Genomic DNA, 22,244 nt, shown 5'->3' with positions numbered 1-22,244 from the left:
GGCGCCGCCGGAGACTCCTCCTCCTCCTCCCGCCGCCGGGGCAGGCCCCCCGCCCCGCCGCGCCTCGCCTCCCGCCGGGACGCCATGCCCTCCCCCCCTTCCCCGGCGCTCCGGGTCCGCTGCGCTCCGCGCTGCCCCCCGAGGGGCTCCGCCCGCCCGCTCGGCTGCCCTCCGACGTGGCCTCCAGGAGCCGCCCGGTAGCGCCCGGGCCCGGCGAGAGGTGCGGGGTCCCGGCCCGGCGCCGTGCGCGCTGACCTGCCGCGCCGAGCCCAAGCAGGGCAGGACGCGGCCCCGGCTGCGCCCTCCCGTCAGCTGCGCTGGGCTCCCCCGGGCGAGGGCGCGTCGCGGAGGGGCAGCCGCGCTCCCCCGGCCCTTCTCGGCAGCGCGGCGCCCCGCAGGGGAGGCAGCCCCCGGGGGCGGCAGCGGCCACCGGCCCAGGCCCGGAGCGTGTCGCGGGCAGCAGGGGGCAAACACGCTGCGCTTTTCGAGATGAACCGCGCCGGCTGCTCAGCAGTTTGCAGATGGGCAGCCTTGCACGTCCAAAAATCATGATTCAGATCCTCAAGTCATGAGATTAAAGTTTGAAGACTTCACATTTCCCATTAGCTTTTTGAGCTGCTGGGTGTTTTGGGGTCACATTTTCGGGCTTTCTTCCATAACCGCAAAGACTAGAGGCTTTTTTTCCACTTTCCAGGCAAAAAGCAAATTCCCCAATCGCTCCTAGCCTCCAGAAGCGAGGGCTTCAGGCAGAGCAATCAGATGTTCCAACACTTCTGATTTAAGTTTGAGATCTGTCAACCCTGCAACTTGACTGCATCTAGACTTGGATGTTGGGGGGGTTTTCTTCACTTTCCACTGTTAGAGGTAGCATCTAACGTGTGCTATGGGCTGGGGAAGGTGTAGGAGAGCGCTGGCCCCAGCTAGCGTGCCGCCTATAAAGGGTTTGCATGCTGGGGCAGTAAAAGGGAAAGACCCCAAGGGAGTTCCAAGAATCCCACCTGCTTGCTGCACTACCTGCAGCAAAGCACAAATAGGGAAATACTATCTAGTAAGTAAAGGAATATTGCCTTAAAACCAAGGGACAGCAATGTTCAGAGGGAGGGTCGTCAGCTCAAGAGGAAATGTTTGTTTAGAAATAGAAGACAGGTTGCTGGCCTTTGAGGCTGGCTATACCAAAGCGGCCTAAAAAAGAAATGGGATCTCACAGGTAATTAGAATAAAAATCTGTGTGTGCACTGTGTTTGGGAGCTTCCTCCAAAAGGTTTTCTTCTCATCAGTTTTCATGTGGATCAGGAGTGCACCCGAAGTACACCCGCCCCCTCGAATCCACTACATTTGGCATCTGAGGCATGCACAGGAGTGAGTGCACCTCCTGCACCCATGGGGACACGCTGGAGCTCCTCTTGAGCAAAATACCTGATGGATATGGGTAGGGACTGCTTTCTCAGCACCAGCTGTTCTCCAAGTTGATCATGCTCTGCCCAGTGCAGGTGCAGCTTGAGTATGCTAGGCTTCAATATTTAGTTTTGATCACTCTGGTTTTTTTAAAAAAAAAAAAGGATAGTAACAAAATCAACGGTAGCATCATCTAAGCCATTGCAGTTTAACGGCCTAAGGAAAGATTAGATTTCCATGTGAGGAGAGATTACAAAGACTAACGTTACTCTGTTTGAAATAGAAAATAAGGAAAAATGAGTGCTTTAGGCTGTTATTATTGGCACAGATATCATAGAAAAGATCAAAGTAAAAAGTTAGAAATCTGGAATAATGATAATCTCTGTAGTTTTATCTGTGCTGCGAGGCTTCAGTACAAGTTCAGCACTTGAATGTGCTGGAACAACAGAGGTACCTGAAGCGGATTTTAATGGGTCAGGTGTCTCTTGCTTGCTCTTTGCCTCTGTCCCTTTAGCTGCCCATTTCCAAAACAGTGGCCTTCATTGAGATAGTCTTCCGAAGAATATAGTAAGGACAACAGTAGCATGACAGCATTGTACAAGAAGTCGCCGCCAGCAGAAGTCTTCACGCAGCCGCAGCTTCTCCATCAGCTGTCCTGGTATCATTCAAACCAAAAGGGTCACAGCCTCTGTCTTGGGTAGCCTTTTCTAGCCATTTGGAACAGCATTGCCACAGTACAGAAACGTGGTGGTGGTGACAAACCCTTCTCTGGTTAGCCTCTCGGTATGAGAAGTTAAGTCACTAAGTAGGTGCAGTTGGTTAACTGCTGCTGTGGTGTCCAAATTAGTACAGGCATGCATCCCATTTCATTGACTGTAATCAACGCATTTTTAAACTGCTTTTGTGTTGCTCCTGATTACAGTAGATGTGATGCCATCCGTTCAAACAACTTAACCACGGGTGTTTTCAGGCTGGATTTTACTATGTCTTGGCTGTTGACTGCATGGCTTTTGTCAAAGTTTACTATGTGCACTGTCTGTGAGCTTGCCTGGGACACTGGTTTTGCTCTAGCATCCAACTCTGGGGAGTGTTCTAGCTGCCCTGAGAAAGGCAAGAGATTTAAGACTTTACATAGTCTGCAAGTTACAGCTCAAACTGAGATGCAAGTGCGAGCATAGCTAGCAGTGTGAATGCATCCTTCATGAACTGTTTGAAACCAGCCTTGCAAACATGCCAGTACTGAGGTGTGCATTCATTCAGATGAAAGCTGGCTGTGGAGTTTCTCTGCGCAATGTAACCCATATTCAATGTCTTTGTTACAATGACACCTATGTGAAATTACCCAGAAGACTGGGGCTTGAAAAACAAGTTCAAGGCATCTTGAAAAAACTTTTTTAAATTTGTAATACATATTAGATTTTTATAAAGTAGTTTCCTTAAGGGACCTTTTAATAGGAGAAAGCATTTGGAACTAGGAATATATTGAACAAATGTCACATTTATTGCATTTGAAAGCATAGTCCTGGCCACTTTTTCTTCACAGTTCAGCTTTCTATTTTCATAGAAAAAATTCCAAATGTTTAAGCTTGTGGTTATTTGGAGTTCCAGGCACTACTGGCATTACACAAGAAATAACCAGCATGCTTTTCACAGAAGGTTCAGTTTTTGACTGTTCAAAGGTAAATAAAAAATTTCAAAACTGAAATTAAGCAATAGTACAGGATGAAAGTGTATGAGAATTTCTCAGTTGAATAAATAGTAAGACACAAAGCAAAGTTAAGTGCTTTTGGAGACTTAAAGATATGTTCTTATTATGCCAAGGGGTTTATTTAAGCACATAATTTCTCTTTCATGCTTTTTTTAATAGTGGTTCAGAAATTTAATTTTATTACTTTACCAGAATATCTGTAAGTTAACTACAGTTGCAGTGATAATAAAAATACAGCTTTTGATGGAGAGGAGAAATTCATTAAAGTACAATTTTTAATAATGTTTAGCAGTCTAATCATTTCTCTCCAAATAGCAAAAGAATGATGAGGGAAAAAAACCCAACCCAACAACCCAGCTGTGTGTAATTAAGTTTTGGAAGCTCCAGCTAAGATTCGATTAGCTGAGATAAGAGGATGACAAACTGGGGGCCCAATCCAAACTACACAGTGTTTTTAGCCCAGTGAGTGGCCTTACTGAATGAGAATGCTCTGGTACTTAATCATGTAATATCTGCAGAAACAGCTCTAAAATAACAACAACAATAATAATAATGCAATTCTTGTGTACAATTCTTAAAATTATTGAAGTTTATGAATTGCTTTCTGATGTTTAATGACAGCAACAGTATGAAATATGCATTTGTTGCTCGTTGTTTGGTATTACTAGACCCTCCTTACAACTGCTTGGAACTGCCATCTCCTAAGGCAGATTTTTCCCTCTGGATGTCTTCCTGTTGCATATGAAATTTGCTAGGATGCTGGTCCCTGTTAGCATCCCACTCCAGGGGCGTTTTGGGTGCTTGCAGGCTGGTTGGGTTTCACTTCAGTGTTGGAATGTTTCTGAAGCTCTGACAGTCTGGGAGAGGGAGACCGAAATGGAAGCAAAGACTGGGATTGACCTGTGGAGGTAACGGGCAGGAAGAGAAGCTCTGCTGCAGGCACTGCTGTGGTGAGGAACAGGAGGCACTGCAGTGGTGAGGAACTGAGAGACAGAAAAATAGAAAAGAAAAAAAAAAAAAAGAGTCGGGGGAAAATGTGGTCAGAAAGAGGTAGGGTCTGGGAAAGGACAGACAAATTCCTCAGTCTTACCATGCTGCTGCTGTCAGCACATACCCATGAAACCCCACCGCCAGCATGTGTACTTTGGTTCATGCCGAGGTGCTTCCCCCAGTGACATTTTCAAAAGGCATCTCCACTGCAGACGGCATGTCTGTCAAACAGACTTTGCTCGTTTTGCATTTTTAAGTGAAATATTCATGTTTCCCCTGTTTTCTATTAGAAAGCTGGTTTTCCCAAGATGATAACAGGAAAGAAACACTAGAGGCCAGCCTATAAGGCGGCATCACTGGCTAAAAATGTCAGGACATAGACCAATGGAAATTCTTGTTTCACAAGCTTGAATAACAGAATTAATGATCAAATTGTTTCTTTTGTGAGATAATAACCTTAAGTTATATCCCAATAATTTTCTTTCTTCAGCAACACCTAAACATTAATGGCACACTCCTTGACAAAAATATAAAAGAATATACTGCCTTGGCTGTAGAAATAACATATTTTAGGGAAATAATATGTTCAGGGCAGCACTCTGTCTGTGTTCCATCCCTGAGGACTTATGTGGTCCCTACATCAGTGACCTGGAGAAGTCTTTGTGTCTTCCCAGTTAATGGTGGCCTCGTGCCCTCCCTTCCAGCAATGGCATGAAGGAGATGGCTAGACTAACTTCCCCTCAATTTCTCCACTATCTTGTTATGGAAAATTTCAACCTGAAAGGCTGTGTCAGGCACATACATATCATATACATACTATACATACATAGCAAGTCTTCAGAATCACCAGTTGCCTCTTTCCCCTTCTATCTGGCAGAGGGTGCATGTGTCCTACTCACAGAAGTGTCTTAGGCAGCCAGCAAATCAGAAAACTTTGGTGAGGACACTATTGCATTCTTAGATACAGACTGATGCGTAAGTACGTGGTATATATCAGCAGATACATGGTTTAATGTTTAATAGATATATTTGAGAACAAAACCTCTGTATTTTTTTTTAAAGCTGTTAACATCTCTTAAAATTCTGTTAGTATCTCTTCAACTTTTGATGAATGTTATTGGAAACAGCTGCGTCTAAACTGTTTCGACATTAAGTAAGAATCGTCTTGAAAATGAAAGATTTCTTTGTGTACAAGTAAAAGAACAACAGTTTAGCCAGATTGAGATTTTGCAAGGCTTCTGTTGAGTCATTACTATCTGGTCCTGAAAAAGAGACTGATAATTATATAGCATGATTAAAATGGAATTCCAACACCGTCTTGAAAGGCCAATAGGTGTAAAGTTTGATACCTCGTCAGTATGAGACACTGAGCAAAGCAGACCAACTACCAAAGCATCGATTTCTCCAGTTCTTACCATGACAGCAATCTCATCACACTTGACCAGGACACTATTCATGTTCTTAAAGGAATTTAGATATAACAGGGTGTGAAAAATTTATAACCCCCTGTAAGTAGTGAGTAGGACAAATAATACAGTTCTTAAAAACACTCTGAGGGAATTTAGGGTAGTTTATTTATGTTTTAAAGAGATAAAATAGTCCAAGGATGAAGCAAATGGTTATAATTTTCCTATACAACATTCAGGCATTTTTGAATGTGCTCAATATTGTATTTTAATATTTAACTCAAACAGATTTCCTTTCCACTGCTAATCCAGATATTTTAGGTATTTTGGAATATTTCTTTCTTCTGTGTTGTCACACATCCATGCTGCTAGGTACATGCCATAAATCTGAGTGAAGTGTTACTCCTTCACCAGGGGGGTATTATCATAGAATCACAGAACTGTTTGGGTTGGAAGGGACCTTAAAGATCACCTAGTTCCAACCCCTGCCAGGGGCAGGGACACCTTCCACCAGACCAGGTTGCTGACAGCCCCATCCAGCCTGGCCTGGAGCACATCCAGGGACCGGGCATCCACAGGTTGTTCTCTAGGGAGCCTATTCCAGTGTCTCACCACCCTCACAGTGAAGCATTTCTTCCTAATATCTAATCTAAGTCTCCCCTCTTTCAGCTTAAAGCCATCTCCCCCTTGTTGTGTCGCTACATGCCCTTGTAAAAGGTCCCTCTCCAGCTTTCGTTTAGATGTAGAGTAGTGATCGCAGTATCAGTAGCAGTAGTGTAACTGTTGCTTTAAGAACCACCCCTTTCTGGGTCAGCAAGGAGCCTGGCCAGCAATTTCAGCAGAAACTGAGTACAGAATGGGCTTTGTGTGCAAGAAAGCATTTCCGATACACTAAGTAAATGTCAAAAATGCTAGGTGTTAAAAGCTAGACAAGTGAATGTGTTATTCATAAGTACATTTTAAGTGAACCCATACTTAGTTTATCAATAGTCATGTAAAATTAACTTGTGTACATATGATTATCAGGACTTAAGAGTGGTTTAGCATTATGATATTAACTCAATTTACTTCAACTACCCTGGTGTCAACAGCATGAATTAAAAATCTTCCCTAAGAACAAAGACTGGATATAGTTTGCATATTATACAACTATTTCCTGGAAGAAAAAGGAAAAAGTTGCACAAAGTTCTTTTGATATACTATTATTATAATCTTCAGATATATAAAATACTGTCCAAACAGCACGCTCTCTCCTTTTATACTTCAATCGCCACAAACTTGCATAGGAACGTTAGCTGCCTAAATGAGTCCTGTGCTTCTGCAAATCAGTAAATATGCATATGTTAATATATGGATGAAATGGAAATTTCAAGAGGTCAGGTACACGTTTGATCATTCATATACATACACATGTCTACATAGACACGTATATTCATATATACATATACACATACATATTGGTGCATATACGTGTATATATATGTATGCAAGATGCACTAATAGCACTTCTTTTTAGATCAAACCCATATACCTAGACTTACATTTATGTATCAGAATATGACCACTGAATATCTATGCATATATTGAGAACTAAATAATTGTATTTTTCTGTCTTTACATTTTTACAAATACACAGTTGAAAACTTTAAAAATACACTATATATACATGTCAAGGAACCAGAGTACTTTAACGCCAAAGCAATATGCCAGCAACATAAAAGTTTTCAGAGATTTTTGAATGAGAAAATTTGATACAGAGTGAGTATTTTCAGGGGCCAGGGGAAGGAAAATTTCTGGCTCCAGAGGCTGGTTACACCTTCAAAGAGCACAAACTCCATCTAGGGGTAGATGGTGAAATTTTAGAAAACCAGCAGTTCTAAAGCACAACCTCTGTTGTACGACAGGGCTGTGCAATCTGTAAAGAGAGATTTAAGTTGATACAGTTATCTTTGGGAAAGTAAGAAAAAACTGAGAAAATGTACTGTAAATGTTCCTACAACTTTTTGCTAACTAGTTTCTGAAAGCCTTTCAATAATAAAACACCCTTACATTTTTAACATAAGGATTATGAATGTGTTAAAAAAAAAGCCCTTTAAATTAATACACATGTACATGTAACTTGTTTATTTGTTTAATCTTTTTTATTACCGAGGAAGACATGTAAAAAAGACATCTGAATGGATTAATTTGTTCCTGCTTCTTAAGCAAAGTGTATGGACAAGATAAACATACAAGTGCCTGAAACTGCTTGATGTACAGCAGTTTAGAATCCATTAAATACACTTCTATTACATTAGATTTAAGGGTAATTCCCCATTTAAAGCAATATTTTCCACTAAACTAGTTCACATTTTAAAGAAAGAAATTGTCCTTACGGTAACAGTTTCTGTGATTGCTCTCCCCTCAGAAAAATAATTTCAGCTTATTTAAATTAATGATGATACTAGTCACTTTATTTCTCCTTTTCCACTTCTTTACTGTTCACAGCAGTATCCAAGTAGGACAGAAACCACATGTGCATTCAGGAAAACATGAAAATATGTAAATATAATGCACATTGGCAGAAAAAAAATAGGTTATGTAAGGTTCACTGCAGAACCAAAGAGTAGCCCAAATAAAAATAACAGAAACAGAAGGATCTTAATTAACTGTGGAAAACGATGACTCAAGCATCCAGGTTTTCAGTATGATGCTTACAGTAGCACTGAGGAGGCCCTGTGAAAAAATCTGGGCACCTGCCACACTTACAGGGACAAAGTGTTCAGCTGAATCAACTTCCAGGTTGAAAACAACTCCAGACATTTCTGACTGTATTATATAATATTTAAGCGACTCTGAAACTAGGAAAATCTGATAATCCAAAGGTGAAATACAGCCAAAGGCACGTTAAAATATATTAATATATCAGTGAATGTAAGTAACATTTTCCTAGGTTTTCTACAATGGTCATCTGTCCCATGTAAAGTATTCTGAAAAGTACTCACTTTAGAAATAATTCTTTATCTTTTATTTAAGCTAGAGCTTGTGTATATTCATAAAAACCTAAGCATATTTTAATAAAGGGCAAACACAGACCTTGGGTTAGATTCATCATGGTAAGGGTCACATTTCTTATTCACCTGGACTAAGTTTTCAGAAACCAAATTTCATTCAGAGGGAATGCTAGTAATTAGAATAGTCGGTTTGTCACTTCAGCTTCTTGGACTAATTAAAAACCCATGCATTCCACTCATCCATACCAGTAATGGGATTCATTATTCATGACTCTATGTGAAGAAAACCAGGTTGCCTGAGAAAACCATGAATATTTAGCCCATAACGATCTATTTGTCATACCAATAGATTCCATAGTAACTCTGATTACATTATTTTCCTGCAAGGAAAGCTTCACTAGAGACTCATTAAGGTACGAATGTTCGAAGAGTATAGGATTAGAATCCAACAGAAACAACAGTGAGGATGTTCAGTTTTTACGGGGCCCGATTCTGTGAGGAAAGAGTCCCATCAGCAGGAGCGAAGGTGTTCAGCATCTCTCAGAAATGAAAGGTTTCTCCAAGTCTCAGTTTGTCAGGAAACTTAACTTACACTACTCTTAGGTACTGTTTCCAATGGAACTGCTGCTGTAGATGACATCAGGCACATACTTAAGTAACTTCCTCAGTAATGGCCTATGTGTTACCTTGAAAGTTTATTGCTATTTTTCTAAGTCAAAACAGAAAGAGGCATATGTATTTCTAAGTAACTGAGTACCCTCTTTAAAATGTGAACTTCAATATTCTTACCTAGGTTGTTAAAAACAAATAATATCTTACATCAAATATAATTTTGCAAGAGTATCATAATGACAGTGGTACTCTGTAGATGAAACAGAATAAAATTATTTAGCAAAAACCATGAAATGCCTGTATCCAACTTTTCACGTAAAAAAATATATTTTGCTTTACAACACCAACATTAAAGGCCACAGAACTCCAGCAAGGTGCTGATAAGCATTGCAACTATTAAGATTACCAATAAATATCAAGAAAGTCCTCTGCATGTTTAAAATCACAGCAATCAATAATCAAAATAGCAACCATCAACAGCTCTAGTGAGTCGTAACTGTTTTCAAGTAAAAATTGCACTATTGTGCTTTAAGACTGTCACATTCTTACATACTCTAACAGTGTTAGAGTAATATGCAAGTAGAAGATTTCATCCGTCTGTCCTGGTTAGTCACAGTTTCCCTGGAATCCTCCAATGTATGATTCTGGTTTTCATCTTTACTGCCTTCACCAGATAAATCTTTCTTTTCTTTTTCTTCACTCTGTAGTGGCTTTCCAGATCTATCTTCCATTCTGCTACATACATTCTTCTGGCATGTCAGTGGCTTTCGCTTAAACAGGGAAAACTGAAGTAAAAAACAGGTAAATAATATGCCCCAAACAGCTGTGAAACTCAAAGTCAAAAAAACATGAAAAGCTTTCTGTATATACCAAGGTCAATTTAGGTCACAAATTTCTCCTTGGTAAAATAGATCATTTTTTCAAACCAAAAAGACTACTTGAAAAATGTTAATGAAAAACATTCTGCTGCAATATTTTAAATGTGACAAAACAGGATATATGAATCTGAGGAGTGAATGACTGTGTTTTGTCAAATTACACACTGTACAGTTTATACGAAATACTGCAAGTGGTGCAATTACTTGTGTTTCTTTCAGACAAGAGTCTGAGGCAAAATCCAAAAATAGCAGCTCAGATCTGCAAAGCCCCAGAGCAGTAAATGCTTAATCTGCTTCACTATAAACGTGTGTAGTCCCATTAAAGTTAATGGCAATGTGTTTTTATGTCAGTGAGACTACACACGTGCTTGAAGTTAATCGGTGCTTAAGGTCTTTGTTCAACAGGAAACACAGTAGCCAGTCTCTGCAGAAGCCTTTGGGTCCTAAACCTGTAAGAAATTCCATATAAGGTACTCCTCAACATGCATATATATATATATATATATATATAAAAAGCCCCACAGTCTTTAAATCAGTGCATGTTGGAAATTAATACAAGGTCAACCAGCTCAGCTGCTGCTTTCAGAGGGAAATATGGTTGGAAATATTTTTAGACAATGTCCCATAGGAATCAAGTCCTAAGTTTTCACCCCTGCCAAAATCCGATGTGATTAACAACCTGTCTTTTATGGGCATGCTGTATATGAACAGGTGGTAATAGGCTTTATCTCATTTCTACTGCCCGAAGTACTATGATTTACTTTAATAGAGCAATTATTTGTTTTAAGTCACCACAAAATCAAATCTTAAAAGGAACAGACTGCTCAGCAGTTGAATTGTTTATGCAGATCAGGTAAACTGGGGTATTTGCTTCAGCTTGGTAAATGCCCACTGCCCTTTTGGTCACTGATAAAACTAGAAGGAAAAATCAGACCACATACCTTTTTTCTCCCGATGCCTTCAGTTTTTTGGTCATGAGTGTTCTCCAAAGAACTGTTCACAGTGTGATTGTCAGTGCTTTCTTTCTCTACAATAACGTAAATGTTTACATAACTTCCTTCTGATTTTTGCAAATTAAGAGCAGAAAAAACTGTTCTTCAATTATTTTTGAAGTAAAAGTCACTAAAAAAGTGGATCTTAAAGAAAAACAAAAGTAGTGGGGATATTCAGTTCAACTTGATGTCCAGCCTGACAAAGCTATTTTTATTTTTTAATCTCTCTCTATAATGCCCTTACATTCTCCAGATGCTCAGTTTTCAAGAACAGAATGCTTATGGCAGTGACATTATATAAAATGTTTTGACTTGACACTCATAGTTTCCTCTTGCTGACAGAAGACAATGCCTTGCACAATGATTTTGAATATATATTCTAATTTGGAAAAGCTGACTTTTAGGGCAGGAGTTATGGTTCACCATGAATTTTATTCCATAGAAACAATTCTGGGAAAGGAAAAACTTTCCATCTGAGTTGATGCTTCTGTGTTTAAATTTTCCTATACTCCTTGTATGAATGATATAAATTTAGAACTTAGTATCAAAACTTCCAGATCACTGGATGATGGAAAAATATTTAAGCATCTATTCTGGACAAACTATTTCCATTATAATATTGAAAATAAATGTCATAGCTTCCTCATTATTGAGGCAGTGGTCTTTTTTTATATTACGTTTGTTATTTACTTTCAAAAGAACAATTATAGATTATTCCAGAATTTCTAAAATAAGTATTTTTGACTTGTCTTGCATATAGGGCACCCAACTTCACGCTCCCCAGCTTTTCTAAAGGAATATGCATCTAAAAGATGACAGTTCACTCAAACTGCCATGAAAACTACAAGGGACTAGATCTAGAGTTACATCTTCAGCATCCCTGAACAGTATTCAGTAATTACCGTATTTCACCTAAAATAATCTTTTTGTGAACCTAATGAGGAAATGTCAATTGACAGAGATGAGACAGACTTTTGACAAGCATCTCTGTTGAAGTGAAGAAATATGGCATCTAAAGAAGTTCCTTGAGAGATAATACAATTACCATTACTTTGCCACCACACAATGAGAACTGCTTTTACCAAGTAAGATATAGTCCTGCTAAAAGAAAGTCCTTTGTGTGGACTTCCTCCAGTACCCAACTAGGAAAAGAATTTTTTTGCTTTCAAGTAAAGATTTTTGCCTCTCAAATTTCATCCCCTCTCAAGAACTGCTTTATCAACTACTGGCAATAATTGTATTGTTCAGTATTTTTATAATAGAGATTGTTTAGAAGTTTCATCTTTTGGAATGTTTTATTTGTTTTTAGAATATCCGCAATGGTCCAGAGTTCTTAGGTATTGTATTCTTACCCTGTTGAACGATGGTCTCTTTCTGAGTAGTCTCTTCTGTCTATAGAGACAAAACAATGAAATCTCCGTCAAACTTGTTAAAAATCTAAATGTTTAACTATTAACACATAAATACATGTTCCTTCCTCTACCAAAACCACCCCAAACAACAACTTTGCATTTACAAGATAGCTACATATATATTCAAACTAATGTTAGTTATAGAACCAAATTATTTCAGAGACCAGTAACTTAATAGCGTAAAAGCTTTTACCTCTACACTTTCCACTGCACTATTACTGCTTTTCTCTCCATCAGGTGTTTCACTATGTTTCTCTTCTTTGCATTTTTCCTCTATTTCCTCCTCTTTCTCTGTGCCTCCTCCTCCTGCTTCTTCTCCTTCTGCTTCTTCTTTTTCTTTTTCTTCTGCTTCTTCTTCCTCCTCCTCCTCCTCATCTGTCTCTTCATCTCCAGAAAAGTTTTGTTCCTTTGACAAAATGGCCAAAACATCATTTTGAAACTCATGCTGCACAATTATATCATGGTCCTCATCCCACATCATAATCTAACTAAGAAAAGAAAATTCAATATAAAATGTTGCAAGGAGTAGACAGACTAAGGACAAAAACAGGAGACCTCACTCAAGGTTTGCTAACAGATTTTTTGTTTAACAGATTTTAAAAAAAACAAACAGACTTCTAGTGAACATTAGGAGTGCAGCTAACTTGTTTCCTTTCCTCCCTTCCCTTTGGATTTCATTCCTCTCCCCCTCTCCCTCCTTTTCATTATAACTGCTATTGTTATTATTATTATTGTTCTTGCATTTTAATTTTATTTCAATTATTAAATCGTCTTTATCTCAACCCTTGAGTTTTAATTCCTTTCCGATTCTCCTCCCCATCCCTCTGGCAGAGGGGGGCAGTGAGCGAGCAGCTGCATGGGGCTTGGTTGCCGGCCGGGGTTAAACCATGGCAAAGGCATTCAACCCCACCATTTCACACTGGAGGGAATTTAAGATTAGTAAGGCACGTATGTATGTAACAGGCATCTACAAAACACAGCAAGAGTGTGAAGACAGCTAAATGTAAAAGAGTTTAGTCCAGTTTTGAACTACTGTTTATCCCACTCTACAAGCACATGTAAGTATCTCTGGCTCTGCTGATACAGAGGTACTGGTCAAGCAGTTAACCACAAAAATACCTATGTTCCATATAGTGTGGGCAAAAAAGGTAGTCACGATTTGAGTTCTGAGAGTGGAACTTCTAATTACATAGTAAAGATTGATGACACATTCACATGAAAGTCAGTCCCAAAGTCAAACTGACAGGAAAAAAAGCCTCTCCTTTCAATCCTCACCTTTTCAGTTACATAATGCAATCTCAGAATTGACCTTATTTCTAGCTTCACCTCTAAGTACAAATGATCTCCAGCTTTCTATCCACTGACAACTGTTTTCGTCTAAATATTCAAAACATCATTTAAGAGATGCAAAGCTTATTTTCTTTCAAAACCATTCCTCCTGCACAGATAATAAGGTCTCTAATGAGGAACAGCACTCTAATTCTCATTCAGCTGGCAACTAAATCTACTGAAAGGAAACAGAAAACCAGAACTTGCTGTTTATAAATACTTCCTAGAAGCACAGTCTAGTGCTAAACTAGAAAAGATAGGAAGAACACCGTTTTTTTCATAAATTTGGTGAAAATCTCATTAGAACTAAATGCTGCAAATGTCTAGGAAAGTTGTCATAGAATAACATTTAAGAAAGACCTTTTTTATGCTTCTTCATGAACCCAGCATTGATCAGTGGGACTTAGAATAGCTTTATTCTAAGAATAAAACAACATCTTAACAAAGTACAAAATAACTGCCAGCATTCTAGAATTTGCTGATCATGTGGTGAGAAGAATCAGGTGGATACGTATTTAGCATACTTGAATAAAACAGCAGAGCACAATCAGTATGGTATCATCCACATCAACTTAGTTACAGCATTTCAGAAACTGTACAACAAGAACCTACAATAGCCTTATAGAACTTACAAGACTTATGTATAACTCCTATGCCGACAAAAATCACTGCTCTTTTGCAGCTGCATAATGGCTGAACTTCCACTGTATGGCTGCTCAGGTTCTGCTCACAGTGAACTTGCGTATCAGGTTTGGATTCTATCATAAAGACTATGTTTCCTATTAGCCACCTCAATGAAGACATCTAAATGCAGGAGTCTACAAAGGAGATCAAATATAAGCTGCCATTGTAGTTACTGGAGATCTTTCGTGGAATTTATTTGACAAGCATCACTCAGACACCCTAGGAATCTGAGACATCCTTACACGGGGCTTACGGAGACCTGCATTATTCTGTACCCCAACTCACAGCCATGCAGGATACCCCCCAACACCTAAAATCACATTAGGTATGTTTGTTTAGGCAACTGAGCTATGGTCCTCATCAACAAAATTGATGGAACTGTGACACTTATTTCACTCCAAAGACACCTATTGTTGTTAAACTGAACAACTTTCCAGACTGACCACATTTCTATTTACTGTATTTGCGGTTTGCCACAGGTTTCTCTGGCTGCCACCTTATCTGTTCAACTTTTAAAACAACTTGTTCTAACTCTGACAGCCCAGTTTTATTACTGCCACTTCTGCTTGTCCATTTATAGGCATGTTTGGGAGAGTTTTTACCGATAGTATTGAAGGAGAGATGAGAATATCATATAACAGATACTCTTTACTTTAAAAGATGAGTCATCTGGCCACTAAAGAATAAGTCTCTGAATAATTTTAGGCTACTAATAAAAGCATATATATATATGTATATGTATATAAGTATACATGTATTATACATATATGTACATATTATGTTATAGGTATATATTATATGTATGTATTGTCTCTGCATTACTCTCTTTCATAATACTTCAGGAGGTTTATGCTGTAAGACCTCTATAGTTTCACCTCTAAAGCTCAGATACAGAGAAGCTGGCTTGGCCAAGGTCTCACACACAGAAAGTCAAAAGTTGTAAAGAATATACAAGTAAAGTACTTGAAACTGTTTTCATTTAAGCCTCAGGTTCCAGTTTCTTCAAGGACAAAAAAAGTGGTTGGTACTATGAAACAATCTTAAACATTTTGTACCTCTAGTATGTTAAATCAGTACAGCCGAACATGAATCTTCAAAGTCTGGTAGACTTAACAGATTTTGTACAACTGCTTTACTTGCTTAATTTTTTGCATGCATTTACACTGGTTTCCCTGCAAACCTAGACCTTCAAATGAAGACATTCTTAAGGATAAAATTGCTTTATCCATGCGTTAGAGGATGAATGACTTCACTCCCTTACTGTTTTGGCAAATGTATTGCCTCAGTGGGTATAACTGTCTTCTGCTACAATGGCTGCAGCTAGCTTTCTTTGGGCAGGTTAATACATAATACAGACATTTCATTTATGAATGCTCTATGAAAATGGTCTTATGTCTACAGGACAGAGGGGGGGAAATTTCACTCTGTTCCATGCCGTATCCCACCTGGTATCATCCTCTAGCTGAAAGACAGTCTCACTGAAGACTGGAGACACATGTCTCATGGTAGACCTTGCTCAAAGGACAGCTGCAAACTAGGTTTCTCGATATTGTAGTAACTATTTCACTGGGGATCCCTCTTGCATACTTTGTGGAAACTGAGCTCTGGCAGACAGGCTGTTCATAGTTAGCATTTCAGAAGGGGAGTTTTATGGTATCTTTCCAGGCCTCCTCAAGAAGTCAAAATATTTTATGTCTGCCACCACCATTTTATGTTTCTAGGGAAGAAAGTCTCAAAACCACTGACGAGAAATTTAGTTGCAGATTTTAAAAAAATCTGGTGAAAACTCAGTGATGAAGAGGAATCTGTAATTACTAGGTGTACTACTCAGAAACAGAGAGTTCTGGGAAGCTGTGGTTTACAGAAAAGATATTTCTGTTTCTAGTTGCCCTGGAAACTGTTGAATATCCACAGAGAAGATTATTAAAGAGACCTGAGAATGAGGTAGTTAGCTACATGCTTCTTCCTTGGCGTTGCTCTGCCAAGCAGCTATAAACCAGCAATTGCTTAGCAGAGTTTTTAATCATTTAAGGAACAGATTTCTCCCATTACCTGTCCAACCCATTACCTTTAAATGCCCCAAAGCATGCCATGACTCTCTTACATGCCTATACGACAACTGAATGGAATACATACCTAGTAGGAGTTGCACTACGAAGTAGAAGACTCTTAGTAGATGGGTATCAGGCCTAAGGAGGTTGGTCAATGGGCATAATGCTGTCATATGGGACTGAACAATGCTCCCCTTGTACAGCATCAGTAAAAACAACTACAAAATACATTTCTACAGACCATCCGTCTTTTTTGATGCAGGACTGAAAAGGAATAGGTAGAGGAATCACATCCTCCACTAGCTATCACTTTGCTCTCCAAAATACTAGTGCACATCAGCATCACCCCTGAATTGTCCACGCTGGGAAAATACACTGTGTTAACATTGTACTAAAACAGCATTTAAAGTAACAATATTAACCATGACTTTACATGCAGATGAGAGAAAAATAAAAATCGCTCTGTCTACCCTTCGTGGGCTGGAGATGTATGGGGATGGGCAGGCACGTCACATTTTGCCGATACCAGTCTTGTCATGATGTCAAGTTATCAGATATGAAATGACTGGAAATACTGCCTGACGAAACTCTTAGTAAGGCTAAGAAACATACCTTGTAGTTTCCTACTTAGCAGTTACAGTGAAAGCTTAACACCTTACAGTCCACATAGTGCTAGCCATTTGTGGTCAGGAATTTGAACTGGGCTTTCATTTTGTAGCTATTAATATAGAGAAGCTATTAGCTCAGCTACTCTAAACCTTAGAGAATTATCTTTCATTTTAATGATTACTAAAGAAAGAGCTGTCCAGTTTGATGACTGACAAAATTCAAAGACATAAGGACTCAAATGAGAGATTTAACAGCTTATTCTTTTAATTACAAGCAGTAAGGCAGTCCACAAGCCAAACTAGGCTTTCCTTATATATTGTCATGTAGTCAAAGAGCTCAGCTGAATAAACTTAAAAGAATTTTCAGTAAAAAGCTGAGCCTGTTACCATAACTTGTCTAAAAGTTAACACCTAGACTTCCACTAGGTTACACTAGCTTCCTAATTGTACAATTCTACGTCAAGAGCACTTGACATGGATTACCTGATACAACAGTCCCTTAATGCTTCTGTCATGCGTGTATCTTGGAATACTAATGCAATGCTGAACTTAGAATTTCAGGCACGCTGTGCAGACAGTGAAACAATTGGAAATAATTTTTATGTCAGGCGTGAGTTTCCATTGCTACATGTCAAGCAGACACTGAACTTTAAATTAGAGTTACGTCACCTTCTAAATATGACAGAAGAAAATGTTTCAAAGTAGCAGATGCCCACATAGTGATACACTGATTACCCTGATAATGTGATGACTAATTACCACACTAATACTTGTGATACTTCAATTGCATCCTCCAACAGGATGGTGTCACCCTGAGAAAAATGGAATAAAATAGTGAATATATAGCTGTAAATAACGTTGTTAGAAACTGACTGAGCAGACTCATTTTTCATGTTGTTCTCCTGTCTTTTTCTGCCAATACTTTGCTACACAATATATTTTATTTACTAAAAGTCCAATACAAGGACCTACAAGTTTCCACAGATCTTTTGCCACAGACTGACAGTACACATACCTTGCATTAGGAGAGTTAATCTGATTACATTTATTATTCAGGACTTCAGGTGTCATTCTGCAATTGTACACTGACAATTATTACAAAGTAGTAGACATGCCTTTTTTTGATGGCATTATGTTAAAGGTTATTTCAGTTGGCTTTCGTGTCATTATTCTGTGGCTTGCCAGCTTGCTGCTGTCAGTGTACATGGAGAAAGATTACTCTGCATTCTTGTTTGAGTAAAAATAACTAATTAACAATGTATACAATTTTAATGTAAATCTACATTCTAAAAAAGATAGTATTTGTACTTTCAGGTTTGTTTTAGGGTTTGACTATTCACTACAAAACCAATATAAATAGTTATTGAAAGGATTCTCCTTTCCCAGCAATTCAGAACAAATTTTTATTACTTATTCCCCAAGATAAATCAGCATGTGAAATAGCTCAGACGTACTACAGCTTTCATATACAAAACTGCTATCTTCTCAAAAATGTTGGCTTTCTTTGGAGAACAAATAAATTTAATACCAATTTCCAGGGTGAAAAGGAAAGAAAACATCTCTATAGAACTATAAAGGATTTTTAAGGTGTTTTGTGAAGAATCATAAAACAAGCTGGAGACTGTTTACATCACGTATAATCTCTTATGAGCTATTTTACATAGTAATATAAATACCTTTTAATATTCAGTCACTTGGAAATAGCATACCAAAATAACTCCTGGGTACTTAAGCAAAACATATGAAATATAATAAGCAAATCCAAATGAGAATTTGTTGATGTTACCTCAAAAACTTAGCAAGTCTCTGGAAGATACTATGCTGCATAAAATGACTTCTTCATGCTAACAGACACAGAGAAAAACTAGCTTGGGAATATTAGTGCACACTTGGATGCAGTTTGTGCACTTTTTCCGAATTCTTAGAAAAAAAGTTTTAGTGTCTGGAGTTTGTCATGCAGCTCCCACATATTTGCAAGTGAATGAGGACAGTCACTACTTCCCGCTTTTACTGTGCCACAAAGCTTTGAGTACTACATACCTCTCCAAAACCCTGTGCTTTTCATTGAAATCCTGCCTTAATCATGCTGATTATTATTCAGTGCTCAGATAAAAATACCGGCAAAGGCAAATTTTCATCAATAACATCACAGCATGCAGGAAGGTTCTTCAAGATTCTTTGGTCTCTGTACGTTCCTGAACAGGATGCCACACAAGGCACTGCTAAAATCTCCACACCCTGCAAGAGTGGGTCTCTCAGGGAAGATCCCCCATTTCAAAATGCTTTGACGGTACAACTGTCAATAATCTTTGAATGCATTCTCATCTTTTACAGGTTGATTTTTCAAGGCACACCCAACTTACTGACACAACTCTCCAGCTATTTGAAGGCTGGCTTTAAAGCACAGCTCAACTTCTTTCTGTACTCTTGATACAGGACACATTCAGGTTTCCTTTGTTCTCTTCCTCAATGAAGTGCCTAGTAAAAGAGATTAAATTTTGCAGCAGTTGTGCTGCTGTGTTTCTAATTACGAGAGTTGTTTTGTGCCTTGGCTAGAATGAAAGTAAGTATTTTAAACTTCCTGTAAGAATACCAGCCTCTGCCAGGGTGGCCCACAATCCCAAACTCTTATTAGACTGGTCATTATTGTTGACTTTCCAGTTGAAAAGCACAGCCCGGGCTCTTGTATTATCACTGGTATACAGGGAGTGGGAAATATTACTCTTCAATACTGCTGTAATCTATATCCTTACAGGTATAGGTGCATATAAAGGCTTTGCTTAATATAAAATTCTGCTTAGAGCTACCTTTTGTTTAGCACTCTCTCAGGCTCTCAGTATGAAACCACAAATACTTTACATTTCACAGAAACCACGAATGCAACTCTGTGTGAAAGGTGGGGTACGCATGACAAATTATAAATCTCTAAACCCGTAACACTGAACCTGGGACATTCCAGCAGACTGCCCTGCAACCTACCTCAAACAGAAAAAAAGTCATGTCTGATTTTCAGTGCTGGGACTTATATGAAAGCCAGAATGGTAAATATCTTTACATTTGACATTTCAGGGCCCTGATAATAAATATTTTCATAACTAAGTATAGGGTTTTGAGATAATTATATTAATATTTGTTTAAATTATTATAGCATGAGATTGTCAAGCAAATAAGCAATGGGCATTATCACAAATCCTTAAAAAGGACAGCAATTAAGTGTACTTGCTTTTTCTTTTGGCAATAGATAAAGCCTCTGTAGCTCTCAGCAGTGCAATTTTCAAATGCCAAATCTATCTCTCCAAAATCTTTTCAATATGCAAAAGTTAACCTCTCCTCTCTACATTAAAGCATGAAAAAGTGTATAAAAATACTACAACTTAGTGAGTGACTTCAGATCACGAACATGCTCAGAACTTCACAGAGGACACAACTATAGCTTTGCCATTTGTACAAGCAAAATATTTGCTCAGTTGCTCACAGAATGCCACAGTACTAAACACTGTTGTTTATTTGAATTGCACATTTAGAAATGAGTTGAGGATTTTCCCTTTTACATTTACTTTGCCCTTTTTTGCCTTTTTACAGATCTGACAACGTTCTTCTGTTCAAAGATCCTGTTATTTCTGAGCTTGCTTCTGCTCCCCAAATACTCATTATAAAATTAAAGACAATACACAGAAGTTCAGGTGAGTTCACAGTTCATAAATTCAGCCTATATGCACCAAGAAAAAACTCAGATTGCATTAAAAAAGATGCTCTGTCTTTAATCACTCTCATTTGTTTTAGAGTATTTAACAATACTTTTGTTAAAGGACTAGATTCACACCAAAAATTCAATCAGTAAAAATCAAAGTCTGTTTGCTATTCTGAGAGGTAAGATCTAGAATGTAGTGTCGTCTTTGGAGAAAGTAAGCTAAAATTTATCTGAAGAGATGGGTACAGCTAATAAAAGCTAGTGAAAAAAAACCAATAAGCAATGGAAACTAAATTCCTTTTCTGCACGATTCCTAAAGGCCCATTTTAAAGAATAACCATGTACATACCCAGATAAGACACTTTCTCGTTATTCAGCATCAATTATGCAAAGGGAACTATTATTTGAATACATACATTCATATATTTCAGATAAAATGGGAAAATTTACCTTCTGCAATTTTGCAGGCGTAAGAGAAGACTTATGCTAGAACACATACCAGAGTAATCTAGAGCACCCTCATCTCCAGCAGGAGCTGTGTGGCAAGAGCAGACTTGCACCCTGCCCCCTGAAAATGGAATACGTGCATGTAATACGTGCCTGCTATAAAAGGCAGTATATGCATATGTAATTCCATGAGCATGTATGTGAAAGCGTGCAGGGGGATTAAAACTTCTGAGATTAGAGGCAGAAGGGTGCTTAAAAATTTGAGGGTACTTATTAACATTTATAGTTGTCTGGTGTTGTTACCTGCTGTATTACCACTCTTGATCTTGAATGTGTAGCTGGTTGATTGCTGGTTAACTGTTATTAATAAATCAATACATCACTTCAAGCTTAACTTGATTTAAACCACACAGCTGAACAGTTTTTCCATGTGACAATCATGAGGGAATTAATCATGAAGAGGAAATACATGCTCTTTTTTCTAATACAAGAATAAGAGACATCAAGTAAAGGTACCAGGAGACAGATTCAAGACAAATAAAGGAGCTATTTCTTAAAAAAAATGTGTACAGATCTAATAATTGTTTGCCAAAACATGTACTGGATGCTAAACGGGTTAAAAATTGATTGAAAGAAATCAATGGAAGAAAAATGGCTATTAGGTGTAATAGGTGTATCTTCTGAACCACCAATTATTGAATACACTGAATATATTTGGTATACCGACTGATTACACAGTCAGTATACACATAACACACAGTTACATAACACTCTGTATGTGCTCTACTCTTGTATTTTTTTGCCAGGCATTCACTAGTAGCCACTGGTAGAAAAAAGACCGGACTAGACCTTTGGTCTGAGCAATTGCCTGTTGTATTCTCTCTCTATTGCAGGGGTTTTCTGTGCTAAAAACTAGTTCAGGACTACTTCTGCCATGTTGCTTTAAGTACCGTGCATAAATCTTTTTGTATCCCATAATAAATACCAAGGACATACTGAATTTCCACAAAACCACAGGTACCAAACTTATAAACCAGTATGAGTCAAA

The 22,244-nt window shown here is 38.4% G+C and overlaps 1 protein-coding gene across 1 annotated transcript in view; it reads right to left on the bottom strand.

Annotated features, from left to right (window-relative positions):
- Positions 1-5,645: 5,645 nt before the first annotated feature.
- RPGR (retinitis pigmentosa GTPase regulator) overlaps positions 5,646-22,244 on the bottom strand; it is a 62,421-nt gene continuing 45,822 nt past the window's right edge. Inside the window, exons 15-18 of the mRNA XM_056328202.1 lie at positions 12,580-12,792; positions 12,327-12,366; positions 10,924-11,009; positions 5,646-9,889 (exon numbers count right to left, since the gene is read on the bottom strand). Of these exons, the coding sequence (XP_056184177.1) occupies positions 9,668-9,889; positions 10,924-11,009; positions 12,327-12,366; positions 12,580-12,792 (561 nt within the window). The 3' untranslated portion in view covers positions 5,646-9,667. The remainder of the gene's footprint in view (positions 9,890-10,923; positions 11,010-12,326; positions 12,367-12,579; positions 12,793-22,244) is intronic.

The sequence above is a fragment of the Falco biarmicus genome, chromosome 2, assembly GCF_023638135.1.
Source record: "Falco biarmicus isolate bFalBia1 chromosome 2, bFalBia1.pri, whole genome shotgun sequence".
Taxonomy (NCBI): domain Eukaryota; kingdom Metazoa; phylum Chordata; class Aves; order Falconiformes; family Falconidae; genus Falco; species Falco biarmicus.
This window is presented reverse-complemented; position numbering and strand designations above follow the sequence as displayed.